This window comes from Urocitellus parryii, chromosome 5, assembly GCF_045843805.1.
Source record: "Urocitellus parryii isolate mUroPar1 chromosome 5, mUroPar1.hap1, whole genome shotgun sequence".
Taxonomy (NCBI): Eukaryota; Metazoa; Chordata; class Mammalia; order Rodentia; family Sciuridae; genus Urocitellus; species Urocitellus parryii.
The window spans coordinates 149,003,774-149,024,384 of NC_135535.1; the positions used below are offsets into that span (position 1 = coordinate 149,003,774).

General features: G+C 37.6%; 1 protein-coding gene across 1 annotated transcript in view; it reads right to left on the minus strand.

The window, feature by feature from the left end:
* Positions 1-20,611, minus strand: part of Ank3 (ankyrin 3) — a 323,355-nt gene that overhangs the window by 28,762 nt on the left and 273,982 nt on the right. The window contains exons 36-40 of the mRNA XM_077799312.1: positions 20,337-20,418; positions 8,497-16,290; positions 7,797-7,871; positions 3,919-4,050; positions 2,906-3,049 (exon numbers count right to left, since the gene is read on the minus strand). Coding sequence (XP_077655438.1) covers positions 2,906-3,049; positions 3,919-4,050; positions 7,797-7,871; positions 8,497-16,290; positions 20,337-20,418 — 8,227 coding nt within the window. The remainder of the gene's footprint in view (positions 1-2,905; positions 3,050-3,918; positions 4,051-7,796; positions 7,872-8,496; positions 16,291-20,336; positions 20,419-20,611) is intronic.

Sequence of the window (20,611 nt, forward strand, 5' to 3'; positions counted from 1 at the left end):
TTTTGCTGTCTTCTAAGGAAGTGTCTTCTGCAGTTACAACTGGAGGTCCATCTGCTGAATGTTCTACGCTTCCCTGAGAAGGCACTAGCCCATCACTCAGTCTACTGGGGGTTCTAAAGGGAGACTCTATGCTAGAGATATCACTAAAATAATCGTCTTGCTGGAAAGGGGTGGGTGGTGTGTAGTGCAACCCTGTGGGGGTTTCCAGTTCCACTTGAAGGGAAGGATAACCTATGGAAGACAGTACATTTGGACTGACTGGAATGAATTAGAAAATACATCAAACAAAACACATGGAATGATTAAAATTATATCAGGTATGAAAATGCACGATGAATCACAGAATAATGTTGATAATTTATTGGTTTAGTCCAGTTAAGTGTAATACAATGAAATAAGACTAGTGTAAACTATAGTAAAATAAAATACTATCAATTATTGCTATCAATTTTGGTAATTTAAATACAGTAACTTAAATATCCAGGCTAATTGAATAAGAAGTTACTTGTCATTATATAAAACACATTTCATGGCCAAATTTATTATCTTTCTAGTTTTAGCATGCAAAATTCATAATGTGGTGGACTGAATACAGCAAGCCACAAGAAACCAAGTAAGTTAATTAAATTTAATCAATTAAATCAAATTATAACTTATTTAAAAAACTGTACATATGAGCAACACAACCCAATTCTTAATTATTGTTTTGTATGAAATTTATAGGAAAGAAATGAATTTAATCTTTGGAAAGAAATAATTATTAGATTTTGGAGCAGTAGCACTGAGTAAAAACCTAAAGTTGTTAGGAAAAGGATGTAAAAAGAAGACAAAGTAGAAAAGACTTCATGTAAAGTTTTCAGGTGTCATAATGTAACAGAAATGAAAGGACTGTGGAATATATGAAGGTCTTGGTGAAGTTGGTGATGGAGTCTACTTAGAACCACGAATTAAAAGGAAAAAAAATGACACAAAACAGGAGGAAAATCATTTGCCAAGAGCACTCAGAAAATTCACAACAATGCTACGATATGTGTAGTTTATTAATTAACCTGCTTGTAAAAGGGAAGGAAGGAGCTAATCTCATTTTAAACACTGCTGTATGGACTACAGAAGTCTTTTTCTGCCTTAGCAGAGAGAAAAGTCAACAATGGTCTGGTCATGGTGAGGAAAGGAAGTTTCACAAAAATTCACTAAGAGGAGAGACAGGAATAATTTTCTGAATTATTTGTCTACAAAAATTTCCCCAAATCCATATTGTCGTGGGCAAAATACAGCAAACCACAAGAAACCAAATTTTGTAATTCATTACCTATCACATTTAAAAAAGTGTTACATATGAGCAGCTTCCCTATTTGTCCAAGGTAAGTATAGACTTAGCTATTATAAATTGAAATTGCTACAAGTGGACCTTTTTCATTTATGGTCACCTATAAACCAGAGTCTTATTAGCTATAGTTTATAATTTGCACAAGTGAAATTTATTTCATTTTGGAATTTCCTTAAGGAATACAAAATATTAAGTCATAATAACAAAAAGCCCTTGTGAGTTTATTTTAATGATAACCTGATATTAAAATGTTGAGTTAAATGAAGCTGCTAAGAACACAACACTTACATTGTATTTTGGTGATCTTTTTTATTATAGATACTTTCATTAGTTCCCCCCCCAAAAGAATATTAGAATGGTTTATAAGCTAAAACTTGTCAATAAATCAGTTTGCTATAACAATAATTTATATTTGTACAGTGCAAAAATAGTTTGATTAGCAATATATAATGTCTCACATACAAGACAAAGCTTTGGAGAGAACCTGCCCCCAAGATTTTATGGAACTTATAAGCTCAAAAAAAACCCCAAAAAACCAACACTTTTGATTTTATTATTCACTGTGTTTATATCATGTACTACAGATATGCTTTAAATATTCTCTTGATTTTAACTTTAGTAAGCAAAAATTTCTAAGAACTTGAGCTTTTTCTTCCATATAATATATGCAGAATTAGAAGTTAATGATCTTTGTTATTCTAACTTTGCCAATTTGAAAAATGAAAATAACCATGTTTTTCAGAACTTGGAACAGTATAAAAATATTACTGGATTCTTTTCTTATCTCCACACCATCAACATTTTCTACTCAAAATTCACTGTAGGAAAAAATTTCCATTTGTGAAGGTAATACGTGACTATCTTGGAAAACACAAATTATGATTTTCTTAATACTTTTCTGAAAAAGTCTCAATTTATATAATGACAAATTACATAAGCTAATGTGAAAAATTACTTATTAGTGATAGCTATGCTCATTGTATTAGAAATTATCCTCTTTTTTTATACAATATATCAAGTAGGGTTTTTTCCCCAAAGTATTAATGGCAGCATTGAAGTTAAAATAATGCTAAGTAAATAACACTTTGGTACATTAGACTTTTCCCGTACATGCTTAAATATTTGTTCCCAGAACAGTAATTCACATTTTATCTTAACAGTTTGTTCTGTATGCTTAAACTAGACTCAATACTTCGCTTTTTTGGTAAAAGCTGGAGCATAATGTATTTTACCTATATATGAATAAAAGATCACTAGTTTTTTAGATTAATATAAAAATTAAAATTAAAAACAATGTATTTTTGAGGTATTTCTTGTTTTTCACATACATTTTTAAAATAACGCTCTTTCAGTTAACTTACACTTTCAAACCTCATTATTTGTTCTGTATATAACATTTACCTAGTTTGCTCTTTTGTCATAATGCTTATTTGCAGCCTCTGACAGAGAAAATGGTATAAAAATCAGAAATTAAATCAAGCAAATCACAATTTAATTGGTTTTAAGTGAATGCCTTGTCTGACTATACTTTCAATTTTATCAAATGATTAAATAAATATGAACACTAAATTCAATTACCATCAACAGGATCATGGAAAACATTGTTTTCATCTGCAAAACTTCTGGTGCCTGAAATATTTCCATAATCAAATATTGGTCCTTCTAGTAGAGTCACTATATCTATTCGATTAATTTTTGTCAAGACCGAAGTTAAGGCATCAGCTGAAAAGGAGGGGAAAAAAAAAAAAACAACAATGAAATTATTTGCTTTGAGTCAGCACAGTATCCACACAAATGCATGGCTTTCGCAGACCTCCTGGCATTTCAGCTTCTTACTCAAGCTCTGCAATATCATCCAGAGGGCTTAGAGGGCTTGCTGCTACAGGAAAGTCGAGATCTTAAGAATCACTTTGTAAAGCTGTGTGTGAAGGCAACAGCATTCATTCCACTGTAACAGAATGGATGGGCCTTAAAATAGCTGGACTTCTTTTAGGTATAAAGGGATCTAACTTCAAACAAGTCCCTTTTCCTTTCAGAATGTCAAAATAGGTCACCCTCATGTTTAATGCTTAGCATTTTAATGAGTTCTGAAAATCAAGTCGACATAGGGAAACCCACAATAACATATTCTATATTGTTGTGGGTTAGCACATGCCAAACTACGGCACCCTGTGCATCCCTTGAGATCCAACAGTATTAGGGAATTCTCTGTTGCCGCACAGAATACAAGAACTTGATCACCTAAGATTCTATCCTCCTCTCTGCACTTCCCTGCACATCTGCCTCTGGCCACAGCAATAACTTCAGAGTGTTTCAGATGATATTCCCATGATATAGAACCCATAATTTTTTTTTGGATGGTCATGGACAGAATAGATAAAATGCAAACAGTTTCCTACTACTTGCTTTCCAAAGTGCTTTACAGTATCAGCACTAAATTAAGCAAGTATAACTTCAAAAGTCTTAGGTTTTTTTAATCATTCATTTTTCTATATTGCAGAAAACAGCATTTGCATGAACTAACAGCAGGCTTATCTAAAATATTGAATATATGCATTTTTGAAAGTTAAAATTATATTATTTTAACGTACTTGTTGCATTTTTTCCATCTCTGGTGACCCATTTTTTTAATAACATGAAGCTTTGAGAAATTAAAGAATTTGGATTTTCCACACGTATTTGATTGATTTCATCCACCGAAAAATTCAGTTCCCTTGCCAGTTCTGTAAAAAGAGAGTTATTAAGACTGCATATTCTACTTTTATTATATACATTTTATCAAAGTAATATTCAATTGCTAGCAAGAAAAAGGAAATTCACAGAAAAGCCCACGTATAGCCTTGGGCATTAATCTTCAGATACTTGATTTCACAGGAAACTAGTGATTATAGTCAGGCTGTAACTTAGCTTTCTTTAGGTAATTATTTATAATCAAATACACTGTAGAGATCATTTTAGAAAGAGTCTCAGTTTTTTACAAAGAGGATATTGCTTGATTCTTTTAATTCATCCAATTATCTGCCATTTGAACAAATTGCATACAAGATAGGTTGTGTATACAGTTTATACATATGGCACAAGAGCTAGCAGTAAGGTTGCCTCAAGCAATCTTCTTGAAGTGCACCTTTGACCCACATAATATTCCACTCTATAATGCCCTCAAGTTCCAAGAACTTTGCTTCTGCTAAGGAGGTTAAATGATGACTCCAGAAAATTTTATCTTACAGGCAGATACTGGTTTGAAAAATAAAAGGGAGAGAGCTTTCTGTGAATATATATATATATATATATATTCATACCCTCAATCCTGGAAATGCAGAGTGTATCTTTTGAGAAGACATATATATTTTCATACCCTCAATCCTGGAAATGCAGAGTGTATCTTTTGAGAAGACATATACATTCTGAGTAGTAGTGGCTGCTTTGGAGAATGTGAACTTAGAAAATTTACTTTTCATGGTATACTTGTGTGTATCTTAAAAAATACTTACCAAGTATGCATTACCTGAAATAATTATTAAAAAGAAATAGAAAAAAATTCTCACATGGAAAGAGATTGATCAATATTCTATTCTTGATAAGAAATATATCTAGCAACTTGTTAAAATGAATTCACAAACTCAAAAGAGCCCTTATCCTTTGATCAAGTGATTCACTTCTAGAAATTTATCCTGACAATATATTAGGGTTTGTGTAAAATGACTTTTATACCTGACTATTCTTTGCAGAGTTGAACTCTTGAAAAATTTAAAACAATCCACACGAAAACAAAAGGACAAAAGTTAATGTAAGGTAGGCTTGCAAACTGCTGTGACCATAGCCTACAGTTAGAAATAAACCTGTTTGTATAAATCTCCATGGAGGAAACTTTAGCTGTAATAATATACAGATAATTTTTTATATTCCATTTTAAAACAAAAAAAGAATAAATTGATTCCTGATTCATTAGTATATTGTGACCAACAGAAAAAGATACTCATAAGGTGTATCTTTTGAATATACTAGTTATACATTAAAGCCAAGATCAGAGAATATATTTATTTAGTAGAAAACTATAAAATTTAACTATTTTAAATAAAGTGGATTATTAATGGTGGATTCAAAGTACAGATTTAAATTTGTTCTCTTAATAAGTCTTAATTTTTCTAATCTTTATTAAGCTTGTAGTAATTCCAATTAGGGAAGCTAATTATAATTTTTTAAGTTTTTTAAGTGATAATACTCCTACTGCCCAACAAGCCCTCAGTACCAAACTGTAGCTGTTTTTGGAGACATTATGAAGAGCAAAGACATCCTGACACTGAGAATTTTAGTTTTATTGCTTTTTATCTATCTTTTCTGATACTGCCATATCTTCTCCACAAATTTACTTTGAAAAACTAAGGACTATACTGGTTTAAAGGAAATCTAATAGTTATGGACATGTGCTACCATAAAATCAACATTTGCTCCAATATCTTTTCAGGTTAATGTTCAATGTTAAAACACAAATATTATTTTCATAATATTTGTTAGCAAATAGTTAAACATAATAGATTACTATTCTCAACCATCTGTAAAAGATCACAAAGACTGGACTGGGGTGGTGGCTCAGTGGTAAAGTATTTGCCTACCACATGTGAGGCCCTGGGTTCTATCCTCAGCACCACATAAAAATAAAATAAATATATTGTGTCCATCTACAACTAAAAATAAATAAAATATATAAAAAAAGATCACACAGACCACCTCCCTTTTCAGAGCTCTACTAGGATCCTGGTCATCAGCAACATATCTTAGAATAGGATCGAGGTGGCTGAAGAGAGGAGAGTAGATAGTTTGTGGGAGAGTGAGAGTGGGGAAATGGGATAGGGGGGCCTTTAAAGTGTGTGTGTAAAATAACTTGTTCAAATTATCTAGTTTCACATTCTCCCTTTTAATAAATAGTTGTATGGGGCATATGACACTGATAATATGCAAGATTACTTTATGTCAATAACATTTTAACTATTACGTCTTTTGGCTGTGCATTAAAAAAAATAACCTATAAAACTTAAAATTTCTCAGATTCAGGTGAGGCAGGATTTTAGGGACCTTATAAAGATAGAAACTACAAAGCAGAATGGCCCACCTGACAAACAACCTCATCTTGTCTTTATTGAAGCAAAATGAAGTCAAATATTCCTTTTGGACATGCTAATTGTTAATGGTTTTACAGAACTCAACTCTTGTGAACTGAGTCTACTTACTTAAATCCTTTAAATTTTTATCTTTTTAATTTTAAAGTGGTCTAGGGATGTATCTCAGTGGTAGATCCTATGCTTTGCAGGCCCAAGGCCCGAGGTTCAATCCCCATCATGGCCAAAAAAAAAAAAATCTAAATTTAAACTTTGTCACTCCTGTTTCCTTGTTTATACAGATGTTACATGCAAATAATCCCATTCCCTACTATGGAAGTAATATAAAGTTTTCATTTTAAATAAATCTTTCAGCATAAAAGTGAATCCACTTAGGGGCTGAGTTTGGCTCAGTGGTAGAGCACTTGCCTAGCATGGGTGAGGCACTGGGTTCGATTCTCAGCACCACATATAAATAAGTGAAATAAAGGCCCATTGACTAACTAAAGAATATTTTTTAAAAAAGACTCAGTTTCTTAATCTATTGAGAGTGTATAATAATATTACTTAGCTCTAAGGATTATTGCATGCATCAACTAATAATTAGAAATTAGTAGTTACATTTCCCCCTTAGAATAACTATGGGATCATTGTGCATAATATTAATTTTTTTAAAAAAGTGAATCCACTTAGATGCATCAGGTAAATAAACCTGTAAATTTTATATATACATCATAAAAATTGTGAAGTTTATCGGGTGTGGTGGTGCAAGCTTAGAGTACTAGCTACTCAGGAAGCTGAGTTAGGAGAATCCAAGTCTGAGGCCAGACTGGGAAACTTAGCAAGATCCTTTCTCAATCTCTTTAAAAACAGGCTGGAGATATACAGATCAGTGGCAGAACATTTGCCTAGTACATGTGAGGTCCTTGGTTCAATGCCTAGTACCTTTTGTAAAGATGACTCATGAATGACTAAAATTAGTGAAATATAGGCATGGGTTAATTTAACTGTTAACCTAAGAAAGCTGTTCCCAAAATGCTATGTTAAAGATTTTGTGTTACTTAAGTCATAGGTATTAACAAATTTATCAGAAGGCATAAAGGAAAGTAGCTATCGGATAAAATACCAGAAATGGCACTGTGAAGAAAAACATTTAAATGTAAGGTAAAATAAGATTTATGTTTCTGTTCCTTGGAAAAATAGTGTACAAAGTACTATCAATAATTATCCCTGGACAGACAGAATTATGGATAAATTTTTTTTTTTACTGAGGTGTTTGTTTCTTTTTAACAAATACATAATAAACTGCATGTGAATAAAACAAGGAAATTAAGAAACTGTACTTTGTTTCATTCAGGTGTATACACACTTACCAGTCCAACTAAGTCCCAGGTGATCGGCTACTATTGCCATCCTGATATCTGTCCGTTCGCATGGACTCTGTGGACCTACGATTTACAATTTCTTAATTAAAATAATCATCAAGAAAGATACGATACTGGAACATTGCTTTTAGCAGCAGTCAGATTTTACAGAGAGACTAACGCTAACACTGTACACTTAGATGTGTCCTAATCACCTACATGAACACTTCTTTTTACATGGCTCACTTGTTTTTCACCTGTATCAGGCCAAATGTCAAACTACATGGATGCTCAATGTAATGGGGTCGAACATGCTGACAAGCTAGCTACTTTACAACAGTTATAGAATTGTCGTGTTGGTGAAAACACAATGGTATTTCAGTATCTGTGCTTTTACTTTGACAGAATCATATCCATTAGCACATTAAAAAAAAAAAAAAAGTTGTTCATCTTGAATGACACCAGTATCTTCAGCATGCTTCCCTAGCTGTCTACAGTGTAGTTTGATTAAAAGGAAGAAAGAAGAGTATATAAGACAGCACATACAGATGACAATGACAGAATGAGAAACTACGGTCAAGTCACTCCACAGGCAATCACGACAGTTCATGCACTAGGGTCTACGAGTTGGAAAGTGTTTACAAACTATGCTGGTTCTCCAGGCTGTGAGCAAAGAGTGCTCGAAAAACCTGACTGCCTTCATTCTCACCAGTCCTCCTACTGCTCCTTTTCTCACTGCCGGCCTTTTCACTCTTTGATTTTAAAGGTGCTGCCTCTGTTTTCTTATCTCTAGCAGACTTCGTTGTAACTGAAGGCTGGCCACCCCGGGAAGTCTCGGACAACGACGTGTTTCTTGAGGTACTGTCTTCCTCATCGGACAACTCCGACTGCATCTTTTTGTCTTCTTCAGAGAGGCGGTCCACAAGCTTTAAGGTCTCGCCACTAATGCCCTTAAAATATTCAATGGAATGTTTACATACTTCCTGAAGCTGACTTTTCCTAACTTTAACTGTGGTGGTGGTGGTGGAGGTGGTGTTGGTGGTGGTGGCGGTGGTGACACAGGTGGATCTTACCTTTACTGGCAACTTGGATGGAAGCTGTTTGGCCTTGCCTTTCTCTGGCTGCCCTTGCTTTTGTGTGGTACATGCTTTTCTGACTGAAACTAGATTTTCCCTGTGTGTGTTTTTTACTGGAATTCTGGATTTCACCTCTACACATGAAGTAGCAGTAAGGGTTTTGGTTTTCTCGAATGGACTAACCTGCTTCATTTTACTTGTTTTACTGTTTGGCATATGGTTTGGTGGGAAGATATCTTTTGGTGAAGTGGCCTTTATGGGAAGTTTGGATTTTCGCCTAATCCCTATCGATTCTTTTGTCTTTTGCTGCTCTCCAAGAACTTTCTGCTTATCTCTGGCACAATGTCCTTGTAGTACCCCTGTCTTTTTTCCTGATGAGCCTTTCACTGGATTAGCTTTCTCTGTGGTACAAGTGGGTGCAAAATGTTCTGTCAGAACTACATGACTTGTAATGTTATCTGTCTGCATAGTGGAAGAATCCAAATTGTTGTTGTTATTAAAGTTATCTTTTTGAAAATCATGTTTTTCTTGAGGCCTAATGCCCATCTGGCTACTGGCTGTATTTGAAATCACTGTAATTTCATTTTCTAATCCCTGAAAACTGGTCATCACAGCTTCTAGCTTATCTGTCACTTCTCCAGAGCCTTCTTTCTTCATGGTCATGGTAGATGCAGAAATTCCCATTTTTATAGGCGTACGTGACTTGGGGTCAACTTTAGAGGTGTTACTGTCTGCTGCTGATCTCTCCAGGGAGCCACCACTGGATGTGCCTTCCTCACACTCGCCGCTGGTCGGGCTGCTGGGGTTAGGTTCAACTGGAGGTGCCTCTACATTTCTCTCTAGATTGGTTTCTACAGTGGTGTCCCCTGACTGTGGCTGTGGGGTGGCAGTGACCATACTTTTATCCCCTTCCCCCTGGTCCCCTGGCTTCCCTTCAGAAGTATGCTCACCAATCTGGAAAAATTGGAGCCTCTCTTCAACAAAATCCCTCTTGCTCATGTCAATTGCACCACTGCGAGTCATCTCAAACATTTTTCCTTCATGGAATGGGAAAGGGTTAGGCTCACTAGTTGGGGTACTTTCATCAGTTGGCGTTCTGGCTGGCGTAGTGTCAGGGGTTGTTGCTGGAGAGCGGTCTTCCACCGCTAGACCAAATGGCTTAGTTTCATCTTCCCGTGATTTACCATCAAAAACTTCATCATCCCCTCGGTTATTAGACCAAGGGTCAAAATCTAGACCTTTGGTAGCTACTGTTTTGAAAGGAGTGGCAAATTCTTCATCTACTTTGTAACTGAAATAAGTATCAGGAAACACTGATCTGTCAGGATGTCGGCCTTCCAGTGTGAAAAACTGGGCCCCCGACTTCTGATCAGTCTTATCAGGAGTCCTTTCAGATGAAGAACTTTTGGAGGATGGCTTATCTTCATCTGGTCCCACCTTTCCCTCCTCCTCAATAACTTCAAGTTTGCTTTGGCTAAAAGAGCGATCTGCTGGCTTCAGAATGCCCTCTGTATTCCAGACATCTTTTTTGATTTCCATAGTTTGACTTGGGAGTTTCGAATCACTCTCTGTCAGACCGTCATCTTCATCTTGCAGATCATAGCCATCCAGAGAGTCAATCTCTGTGGCATCTGTGTCATGAGAAAACTCTGCTGTGGTGGCGATAGAGCACTCAGTGATGGACTGGTCATTGTTCCCATTCTGGGCAGTTTCATTCTGAGGGGAGTCAAGGCCAAGGCCAAATTCATTATCTTTTCCAGATCCATTACTTTCCAGTTCTTTCTGGGTGGAAGCCTTTTCAGCAGAAGCTTTGGATTTTGTCACTTCCTTTTGTTCATCATCTACTTCCTTTAATTTGAAAGTATATTTTTTAACAGGGACAGGCTGATAAATAGATTCATCATCGCTCGAGTCAGTGGCATCTGCCCCAGGAGGAACCGGTGAGGGTGGCTGCACTCTGATGACTGGTTCAGCCAGCTGGTATTTGTCATGCTCATCTTGCAGATTGACTTCAATCATGTCAACCTCCCTTTCGGGAAGATAATGAAGCTTCTTATCTGACTCCATCTGGTCCGCATCCAGCGGTGGAGGAGGGGGGAATTCAATATAGGCAACTCTGTTATTTTTGGGTCTTGGGCTAGAGTCTCTGCTCACATCTTTAAGTATTTCACGCTCGACCACTGTTTCTTCCACCGTAGTGGGCTTCAGGGAGGTTGATTTGGCCTGCTCCTCCTCCTCTGATTCCTCAGAAACCTCCGGAATTGGGCTGGGTTTGCCTGGTATATAAGCTATTAAAGAGTCTGGGGTCTTAGACGTAAACTCATAACTTACTTCCTCTGAACTGGGTGTTTCTGGGGTTAAAGGGCTTTTCCCAGAGCTATCTAGAAAGGACACTTGCTCTAGAGTATCATCTTCTGGACTACCTTGGGGAGAAGGAGGCTGCTTTTGCTGTCTGGTTGTATAAAAGGTCCCTCTGGTTTCTTGGACTGTCTTACATTCCTGACTTATGATTTTTTTTACACCCCCCTGTTGTATCTCCTTTTCATATTGCTTCCCCACTTGTACAAAACTGACATAGACAGGTAAAGTTTTTATCTCTTTCCCTCCCTCTGTCTGGGCTAGTGGTGCAAGTTTTTCCAATACATCAATGGGACTGTGGTCAAATACATCACTAGATGGAGATTCCTTTCCTGGGCTAAACTCTAAAGAATCAGGAGATTTGGTGGGGGAAGTCTCAGTTTCATCAAGAGGCGGGCATAAGCCTACGTAACTCTGATGTTTGGAAACCTTGCTGATTTCTGAATAGGTAACTTTTTCATCTTCTATAGAATTAAAGTGCTGTGTCTCAACTGTCTCTTTACTCATAGTTGACTGGGACATTTTTTGTGATAGTTCATGTTTTGGAAATGTCGACTGCTCACAAAACCCATCAGGAATATTAGGAGACAGCACTCTCCTCTCATCAGCCACTCTGACTGGAATGTGTGACATTGGTGAGCTCTCGCTTCTCCTGGGAGGTTGATCGAAAGCTCCACCTGGACGTTCCCCTTCTTTAACAACATACTCCCTGTATAAAACTTTCTTGGAGGGAGATTTTACAGTCATTTCTTTAATTTCTGAGAGAGAGCCATTTGTTAACAATTTGTGTTCTCTCTCAGTCACAGACAGACATTCATTCTTTTGATCAACACTTTTACTCTCGGGGTGACCAATGTGATTCTCTCTTACATCATGAACAAGTACATGTGAAAGTTTTTCTTTCTGTGACTTATTGTTAGTGGCTCCAGAACTTTCCCATGTTCTAAAGACCTTTTTGTCCCATGGTCCCTTAGTTGCTAAATCTGAGGTTACATGACATGCCAAGTCTTTAGCCTGTTCCTCAGAAAAATAGTCAGGCATTGCTTTACTTGACATTTCAGTTCTCTGTTTTTTCACGTCATCAGAGCCAGAATCATTTACAATAATCTCGTTGCTTTGGACATGTTCATCTTTAGCTTTTAGGACCATCAAATCTTTTTGGACAGACACGCTTTCCTCTGAGAGGTCTACGGCCTTCTGCTGTTTTTCTCTAGCAAACACTTGGTAGACAGGTAGCTTGCTCTCCTGTACTTTTTTAACTGGGATTCTGGATTGGCCATCTGGCTTTTTGTCTTCTTGAGATATGTCCTTACTTTCTGCATGTGTACCTTGTTCAAATTTTAATCTAATGGAACTGAGTTTAGATTGTTTGAGTTGAAATCCAGACTGGGGCCCTTCTGGTGCTTTGCTCTGTGGGACACTTCCTTTGGCCTCCACGGTGGACTTGCCATCCTCACTCTGTTCAGACACAACTCTCTTCTCCGGGCTGCTGGGCAAACTGGATGCTGTCCTCTCATCGGCCTTGGGGGAGCCTTGTCCGTCAGGGCCATGCTGCCTTGCCTTAACCCACTCATCATTGGATGCTAACAGTTCTGTTAGTGCTTTCTCAGGGCTGCTACTGGTAGAGCTTTGAGAAGAGCATTCTTTGCCATTTTTGGGGCGTGGCTTTTTCTCTGGGGACTGCAGTTCATCATTTAGTTTCTCAGTTTTGTCACGAAAAAACTGTGATACTTCTGTCAGCTTTTCTTCAGCCTCCTTTACAGTCCTGTCCACCCTATCTTCATATATCAACTTTTCTCTACCTCTGTCTAATCTGTCCTCAGTAAAGCGCATCCACATGGCATGTTTTGGACTACTAACATCGCCAGAATAGTGCAATACTGTCACTTTATCAAAATGCTCATCTTTAGACACTTTACCTACACCATTTTCAGACACATCTTTATAGATTTTGGAGAGAATTTCTTTTTTGGGGGCAGTGGCTACTTTTTCTCTGGACCGCTTATCAGACCCCTGTAACTCTGAGCTAGGGGTTCCTGCATGGTCTGTAACCGATTCCTCAGTATCAGAATGAGACACATCTAGCTTTTCTGACAGAAGCATTTTCTCAGCAAACCTGTAAGACTCCCCTCTTAGCTCTGACAACTCATCGTCATGGTATTCTATGGAGTGTTGACTCAAAAGCTTCAATGTTTTATAAGAGTCATCGGATAAGAGTTGAGCAGAACTAGGGCGGCTATCTTCTTCTTGGGACACAGGAGTATTTACTCTGGAAGACTCCAGATAAGAAGGCAATGACTCTTCCGCAGTAAGTTCTTCTTCTTCTTGCTGACCCTGTTCCTCTGGACAAGGAAAAGCATCGTGTTTTTCTGGTAGAAAATCTTTTAGGTTAATATCTCCCCGGGATAAGTCTTTCTGATATACATACATTTCCTTTTCTGGATGCTTTTTGGTTTCTCTAATAATGACTTCAGTGGGCTCAGCTTGGTTACCTTTTTCGATGTGGACTTCTATTATACGCTCCAGTTTGGGTTTCATTTGGTTGTCCTTCTCTGCATGCTGGGCTGATGTTTCAGCAGCAGACTTGTGAACATCTGGAGACACTGACGACTTATGTTCAAACAGCCCTGCCAGTTCTTTGGAAGGATCCCGCCCGGACTGAAAGGCCTTCATGATGTCGTGGACTGACATGGTTTCTTCAATTCTTTCAGAGGCACCTTCACTGCCTGGTGGGGAATGATAAACCATTCTGGTGGTTGTGGTTATGTGAGTCTCCTCTTTCACACGCATGCCTTTGCTCAAAACCCGACTGTGGTCATCTTCTTCACTGCTGGCTTTCATTTGAAATGCCTTCACTTTTTCTTTAATACTAGAGGTGGTAGGCTTTGGTTCTAATTCCATAAATGTAGGAGAAGGTTTAGGTGACACTGGTTCCTCTGGTTGGGACTGGGGAACATCCCCAGAGGAGGGCTCGTAGCTCCTGATGACATGAACTACTTCAGTTCTTGTTTCTGTAATGACAGGAGGGATGGGGACTTCATGAAAAAGTGGCTTGGGACCAGTGCTTTCGGCGCTTTGTGGGGCTGAAGGTGTTTTTTCACTTCTTGTTTCAAAGCCACTGTCCGACAAGGGACTTTTATCTTGGTCATGTTGAGAAAAGTCATCTGGAGACTCTAAAATAGTATCTGTTCCAAAAAAGGAGTCAGCCATTTTACATAATTCCTTCTCAGAGGTGGAAGGCCTCATGGTGGCTGGCGGCATTTTGAGTTTGTGTTCCTGCAAAGCAATTCCTGGTTTTAAAATTCTTTTCTGTCTCTCCTCACCATCCTTCTTTGCATCCTCAAACTTGTACTTTAAATTTGTCAGTGAACTACTCCCAATATCATTTGTTAGGTAATCAATAACTTTGGTCAAGTTATAATCCTTCTCAGAGGCAGCCTTTGCTTTCACTTGCACTCTTTCTGGCAGAGATGGAGAATGGCTCGCAGCAGCCTGTTGTCTTGCTTCTCTTATTTCTTCAGAACTAAATTCTATCCAGTCATCTTCGGGAGAGTGTCCCTTGTCACTCTTTGGTGATTTGGGTGATCCTTTGTTATCTACACATACATCTTTTTTAAGGATTTCACTAACTTTCACTAAGTCTTCTTTGACTTTTTCAACAATTTTGAAGGGTTCTTCATCATCAATTCTCCCTTCCTTGGGAAGTTCAGGTTGGAATGGCTTCTCCTCAGGCACATCTGTCTGTAGTATTGCGGTCATCCGCATTAGGTCCTCCTTCATTTCAGCCACGTCTTTTAGTATCTCCTGACTGGAAGATAAAGAAGATGGTGTAGACAGCTTAAGGGCAGAAGGTGCAAGGAACAAAGATGTCTTAACTGGAGATGCAGTCCGATTGAAATGGGGCTGGGGGCGTGTCTCCGTAGTCAATGTTTTAATGGGTGACAGCAAGGCTGCTGCTGATTTTGTAAGTGAATTAGAGTCTGGAAGTTTCTTTAATGCTGGTTCTGGCAAAACATTGACTACAGAGTATACTGGCACTGTTATTATTGATGAAGTTACAGATGAGGTAGTTGCAGATATTGATGACCCAAGAGATGTGTAGAGTGCACTTGCGGAAGGAGTTCTTAGAGACTGAAAAGCTGATGGTGCTGCAGAAACATATGACCTGAGTGGGGAAAAGGGCATTGCTGTTGTGGTAGAAAACACTTTCTCTACTGTGTCAGTGGCTGCATTCACCACAGAGCTTACAGAGTTTGTAGCTGTAGAAATTTTGTCCTGTAACGTGGCAGTGGCTTTGCATCCATTAATTAAAGTTGAAGATGATGGATATTTCAAAGGAGAAATAGATCCATTGACTAACGCTACCTCTGCATGTCCAGACATCTGCTTCAAGGGTGATGAGAGAGATGATGCCATCGTAACTTTAGCTGACGAAATGACATCAACTGCTGATTTAGCTGGAGACACCACTGACTTTAAAGGTGAAGATATTAGTGGTGCCGCTGATGTAATAATTGACTTAAATGGTAAACTTGAGGAGTACATATTAATGTTTGATTTGGGGGAGGCAGGGGGTGTCATAGTAATTGATGACCTCTCCAAAAGAGACCCTGCTGTAGTCACGGGAGAGCTTCGAGAGGAAAACGTAGAACTGGATGCCAACCCCTTTAAGGGCATAGCCTCTGTGACTGCGGGAGCTCTAACCAGGGTACCAGAGGCAACTTGCATATTATATGGAGACTGTGACACCACCGTTTTTATTGGCGAAGACATTGTCCGAAATGATCTAATTGGAGACGCCACGTCACTAATAGATTTAACTGAAGATGTCGTTGATGCGCCTAACGTGGATTTGATTGGAGAAGGAGTTGAAACGGACCATATTGATTTTAATGGAGAAGCGGATGGCGTATTAGAGGAAGAACTTGATAAGGAAGTGAAGCCTGACTTGGTTGGCCCGGGCACTGTATTCGGAGTTGTTGTCCAGGACTGGTAAGGTCTTGTAGAAAAGAATGGCTTGTATGAGTAAGTGGTGGGGAGGGATCTTGTTGCTCCTGCACTCCGTTCAACTGTTTCTTAAATTTTAAAATGAAATCAAACACAAAAATCAACAAAAATGGTTGAGAAACAGAGAGACCAGAGAAAAAAATTGGTCAGTAAACTTTGAAATATTACAAAAGCAAGTACAATTGTTTGCATGATTTAGAAGGGATGAGGCAAAAGGAACAATTAACTAAAAGAGGAAAAATAAATTTCTACAGACATAACTAATGCAAAGTTAAAAAAAAAAAACAACTAAAGAAATAAAAAACAGCAATGTGAAATGAAAGACAGGAAAAGCACATTGCAACCAAATAGGCCAACAATGAAAAAACAGAAAACATGAGGAAAGAATTAATGATGAGAAAAATAACCACAATGGAACACTGTTCCCTTACTTCCTATTGACTTTCTTATGTGCTGGTTTTGAAATAGCAGTAGCCGTTCCGTTTTGCCTGTATAGGTATGTTTGTTTTGTGCAACCATATGACTCTTGTTTTAATAATTTCTAATATTCCCTCTCCTAGAGCCTTTCCATGTTACAGATTGCACCTATTTAGAAGCATTTCAATGTGTCAATCTATGCATTAAATTTCTGAAACTCTTTTTTTAGAAAACCACTCAAGCCTATTTCATGCAGAATCCAAAATAACTATTAAAGAGACAGGCATCTGATGTGCAAACTGTGAAGCCACTGGATTTTAAATCTGTATCTTCCATGCACAATTCGGTTACGCTTTACACCCATAAAAAGCCAATAAGAGCAAGAAATTTTCTGAGTCAGAATTTTAAAAAAACAAAAACAAAGAAAAGGAATGTTTGCATTTATCTTTTCATGCAGTATATTCCTTTTGATGAGAGGAAAAAAGAAAATGTAATATGAAATGATTTAAAAATGCATGTATACACATACAAAGGGGAAAAAAAACTAGAAAATATGCTTCATGGTTACCATAAGCAAGCAAAGCAACTGAAAACATTTTATCATGCGCAATATATCATGGCAAACAAGCCAATGAAGTAATACAATTTGTATGCCATATTATGCACAAAATATAACCTTTATAAATACTTTCATGAGAGTATTAAGAAAGAAGAGTACACTTTTTCCATGAGATGTGAAGCCTTGGTACCTTTTGAGATTTTAGGAAAATAAAATCCTCACTCACATTATAAAATACATCGGTAACTAAATGTATCCATGTCTGTAGCAGTCTAAATTATGAATAAAAGCATATACATTATCTCAGTTTTTTTCACAATCTATTCTACTTTTAATTCTCAAAAGGTATCATGGGAAAATCTAAAGCAGTCATATTTTTAATACCCCACATTTAAGTACCTGCAGTGAAATATGGTACATAGGTATATACATATATGCTTATCAATTACAAAGGTATGGATTCTGGTGCCTTTCCAGAATATTCATGGGTAGCCCCAAACATGGGAGCGGCCATGAATCAGACCTACCACTAGGAAAGATGGAGGCAATACTAGCGTTCTTATCTCAGTGGGGCAAGAAGCACACAGATGAGGTAAGCACACTCACTAGGGACAGCAAGCACAATCTCAGTCCTCTCTACTTCTACAGTTCTAACAAACAAACCGATCTGATCACAGAGATTTGGAATGCCTGCCAAGGGCTACTGTTCAACGTCAAAGTTGTATACAGTCTTGCTCCAAGAAAGCAATGGTTCAGAACAACAGTGAACTTGAAGAGTAAATGAGAATCTGCTTCATCTTTTATGCTCCTCTTCGTGCTGTGCCCGTGCCACTGCTACAATCCAGTCCTTGGATTAGCAGCTACTCCCACAAGGGTGAAGATTTTCATTCCTAGTGTACATTTAAAGTCAAATATTCAGAAAATGTTCTCTTCTAGGCTGACATTATTCCAAAGAAAGTGGAACTATGGAAAACTCACCTATTTATTATCCTTCCTAGCCACAATTCCCAAATTATATTGCGTAACTCTTTTGGGAAATGCCACATTGCAAATGAATGATTTGAAGGTTCTCTTCAATTGAAAGATTTGGGCTCATGTCTATGTCTTAAGAATTTACTTTTGTAACTACAAGAAACTGGTGAAGTGCCTTGCTTACTGCTGAATGCTGGCTCCATCAGACTAGTATTTTGAATCATGTCTGTGGTTTTATATACTTTGCCAAGAATAACCAGCTTGCCAGTCAGTTAGTTACACTTTTTATATGTTTTAATGACATATACTTTGTGATACCCTTTATGACCAAGGGAAATTCTGGATGTTAGGCAGTGAACTACATTAGAATCTTCTTGGGACACAGAGAATGGGCTTGGAAGGGCCAGGGTAAATGAGGGAAAAGAGGCCTTCACTTGGAGTTCTCACACCAACTCAGGGGGCTTGGTATTTCCTTAGTTTCCTTTTAGTCCCTTCTTATTCCTTTCCATTTCACCACCTTTGTGTGTCTGATCATAAGAGAAAACTATTTCCTTTTATCAAAAGTCAAGGATAGCAGACTGTACATATCTAAATGAAATTTTAACAAAAAAAGTAGCAACACTTTCATAAGTGAGAAAAATTAAAAATTGAGCATATTCATGATCTTAAAATTCAAATATACCTCAAAAAAACCCTAAATACCTTAAGGACCAGAATAAGATGGAAACTCACCTTCCCTGAGGTGCCATGGACCTTAAGCAGCTGGTCCATCAAACCTGTCCAAAGCTTAAGAATACTGCCTGGGTGGGGGAAAGGGGTAGTGGTGTCCAAAACCACCACCCAATGGGGGTCCTCCAGGGCAAAATGCTATTCCAAAGAAAACTCATATCCAGTATATTTTCACCATATTGAAAAACCAGCTAACTACATCTACACCCTTTCCCTGCTCTCTAACACAACAGAAGTTAATTTCAGCCCCGATACTTTGGAAGCATTTGGATCTTTCTGCTAGAGGAAAAAACTCAGAACTGAGGGAATGTTCCTGATCATGGGAGGGTTTCATTTCTTTCAAACTACCCATTTTGTATCTGAATATTAGCTTTCCTAGTAGTCTGGACCTCAACCATCTAAACTGAATAGAGGAGTAGTTTCCTGCTGCCTATGTTATGTTGGTCCACAACAACATGAATTCAGGAAAGGTGGGCAAAAAACAAACTTGTGGCTCTAACTGGCAAATTTCTAAACCTCCATGAACTCAAGTTAACTGTGAATCAATGCGGGGAAAGCTAGGGATGGTTGAACAACGAGAAAATGTTTTTGTATAAATTCTCTTCAAAATGAAGCTCTCTGAGGTTAAAGTGGCAACACTCTACCATTAATCAAATACATACTTAACCCCTTCTTCCCAGGGAACTGAGAGCACAGGGAGTATCTAGAAGGCTATGGTGACTACCATATATAATAATTACAAGGAAGAAGGAAGAGGAGGCAGAGAGAATGAATATGACTGCATCTATACCTTGCTTGCAAGCCATTTAACAAGGAACTGGAACCATCACTGAGACAAGAGGGTTTAACTGGTCTGAAGACCAGCCTTAGAACTGATATTTAATAGAGGACAGAGGGAGGGAGACAAGAGGAGGGAAGAGATAAGAAATCAGTGAAAAAGTCCTACCTCAAGGAAGTAAGAAAATATAATTCTCGCAAAATGGGAAGGAAAGAATTGGGACAAGTATACAACAATCTATCTATATTTAAAAAAATGAGATAACAACCAAAGTAACTTTGCCATTCTTTCTGTCATCCCCAAAATATAGGATTAAACATTTTCTCTTTTGAGCATAGATATAAAGTAACAATGCTATTAATCTCCTACCACAGTTAATAGTCATCAAAGTAAAATAAAAAATAGATGTCTCTAATTTTAAAAATAGTAAATGGTTTAAAAAAAAAAAACCTCTTTTGAAGCTATGAACTAGGGGTGTTGGTACCTTGTATCTTCAATTATGTACAGAGTATTAGATTTCATGATAAGGTTTTCCTGCAGGCAATTTTTCTTAGTTATTGGTTTTCAAATGACACCAAAATTTAGTTTGTATAGAAAAAATGTCTCTTCTTATAAAAATTCACATAGATTAGTAAATATGTTAGAAAACTCACTCATTCCAGGCTCAGTCAAGTAGCTGTAGCGCTTACGTAAAGCTAAAGATGCAAAACTCTGTCGTCGATCTGCTTTCTCCGTCTGGAAAAGAAAAGAAAAAAGAGGGACTCTGTTTCCAACTTCCCTGTGACATTTTCTCAATTTTGAAACATTTTGTAGCATGGCATGTTGATATGTTTATCCCTAATTTTCTTCTTATGCATTTTCCTCTTGAACAATGTTAATTTCGTACTGGGATTTTAACACCCCATCCCGGTAGCCATGATTTAGCAAA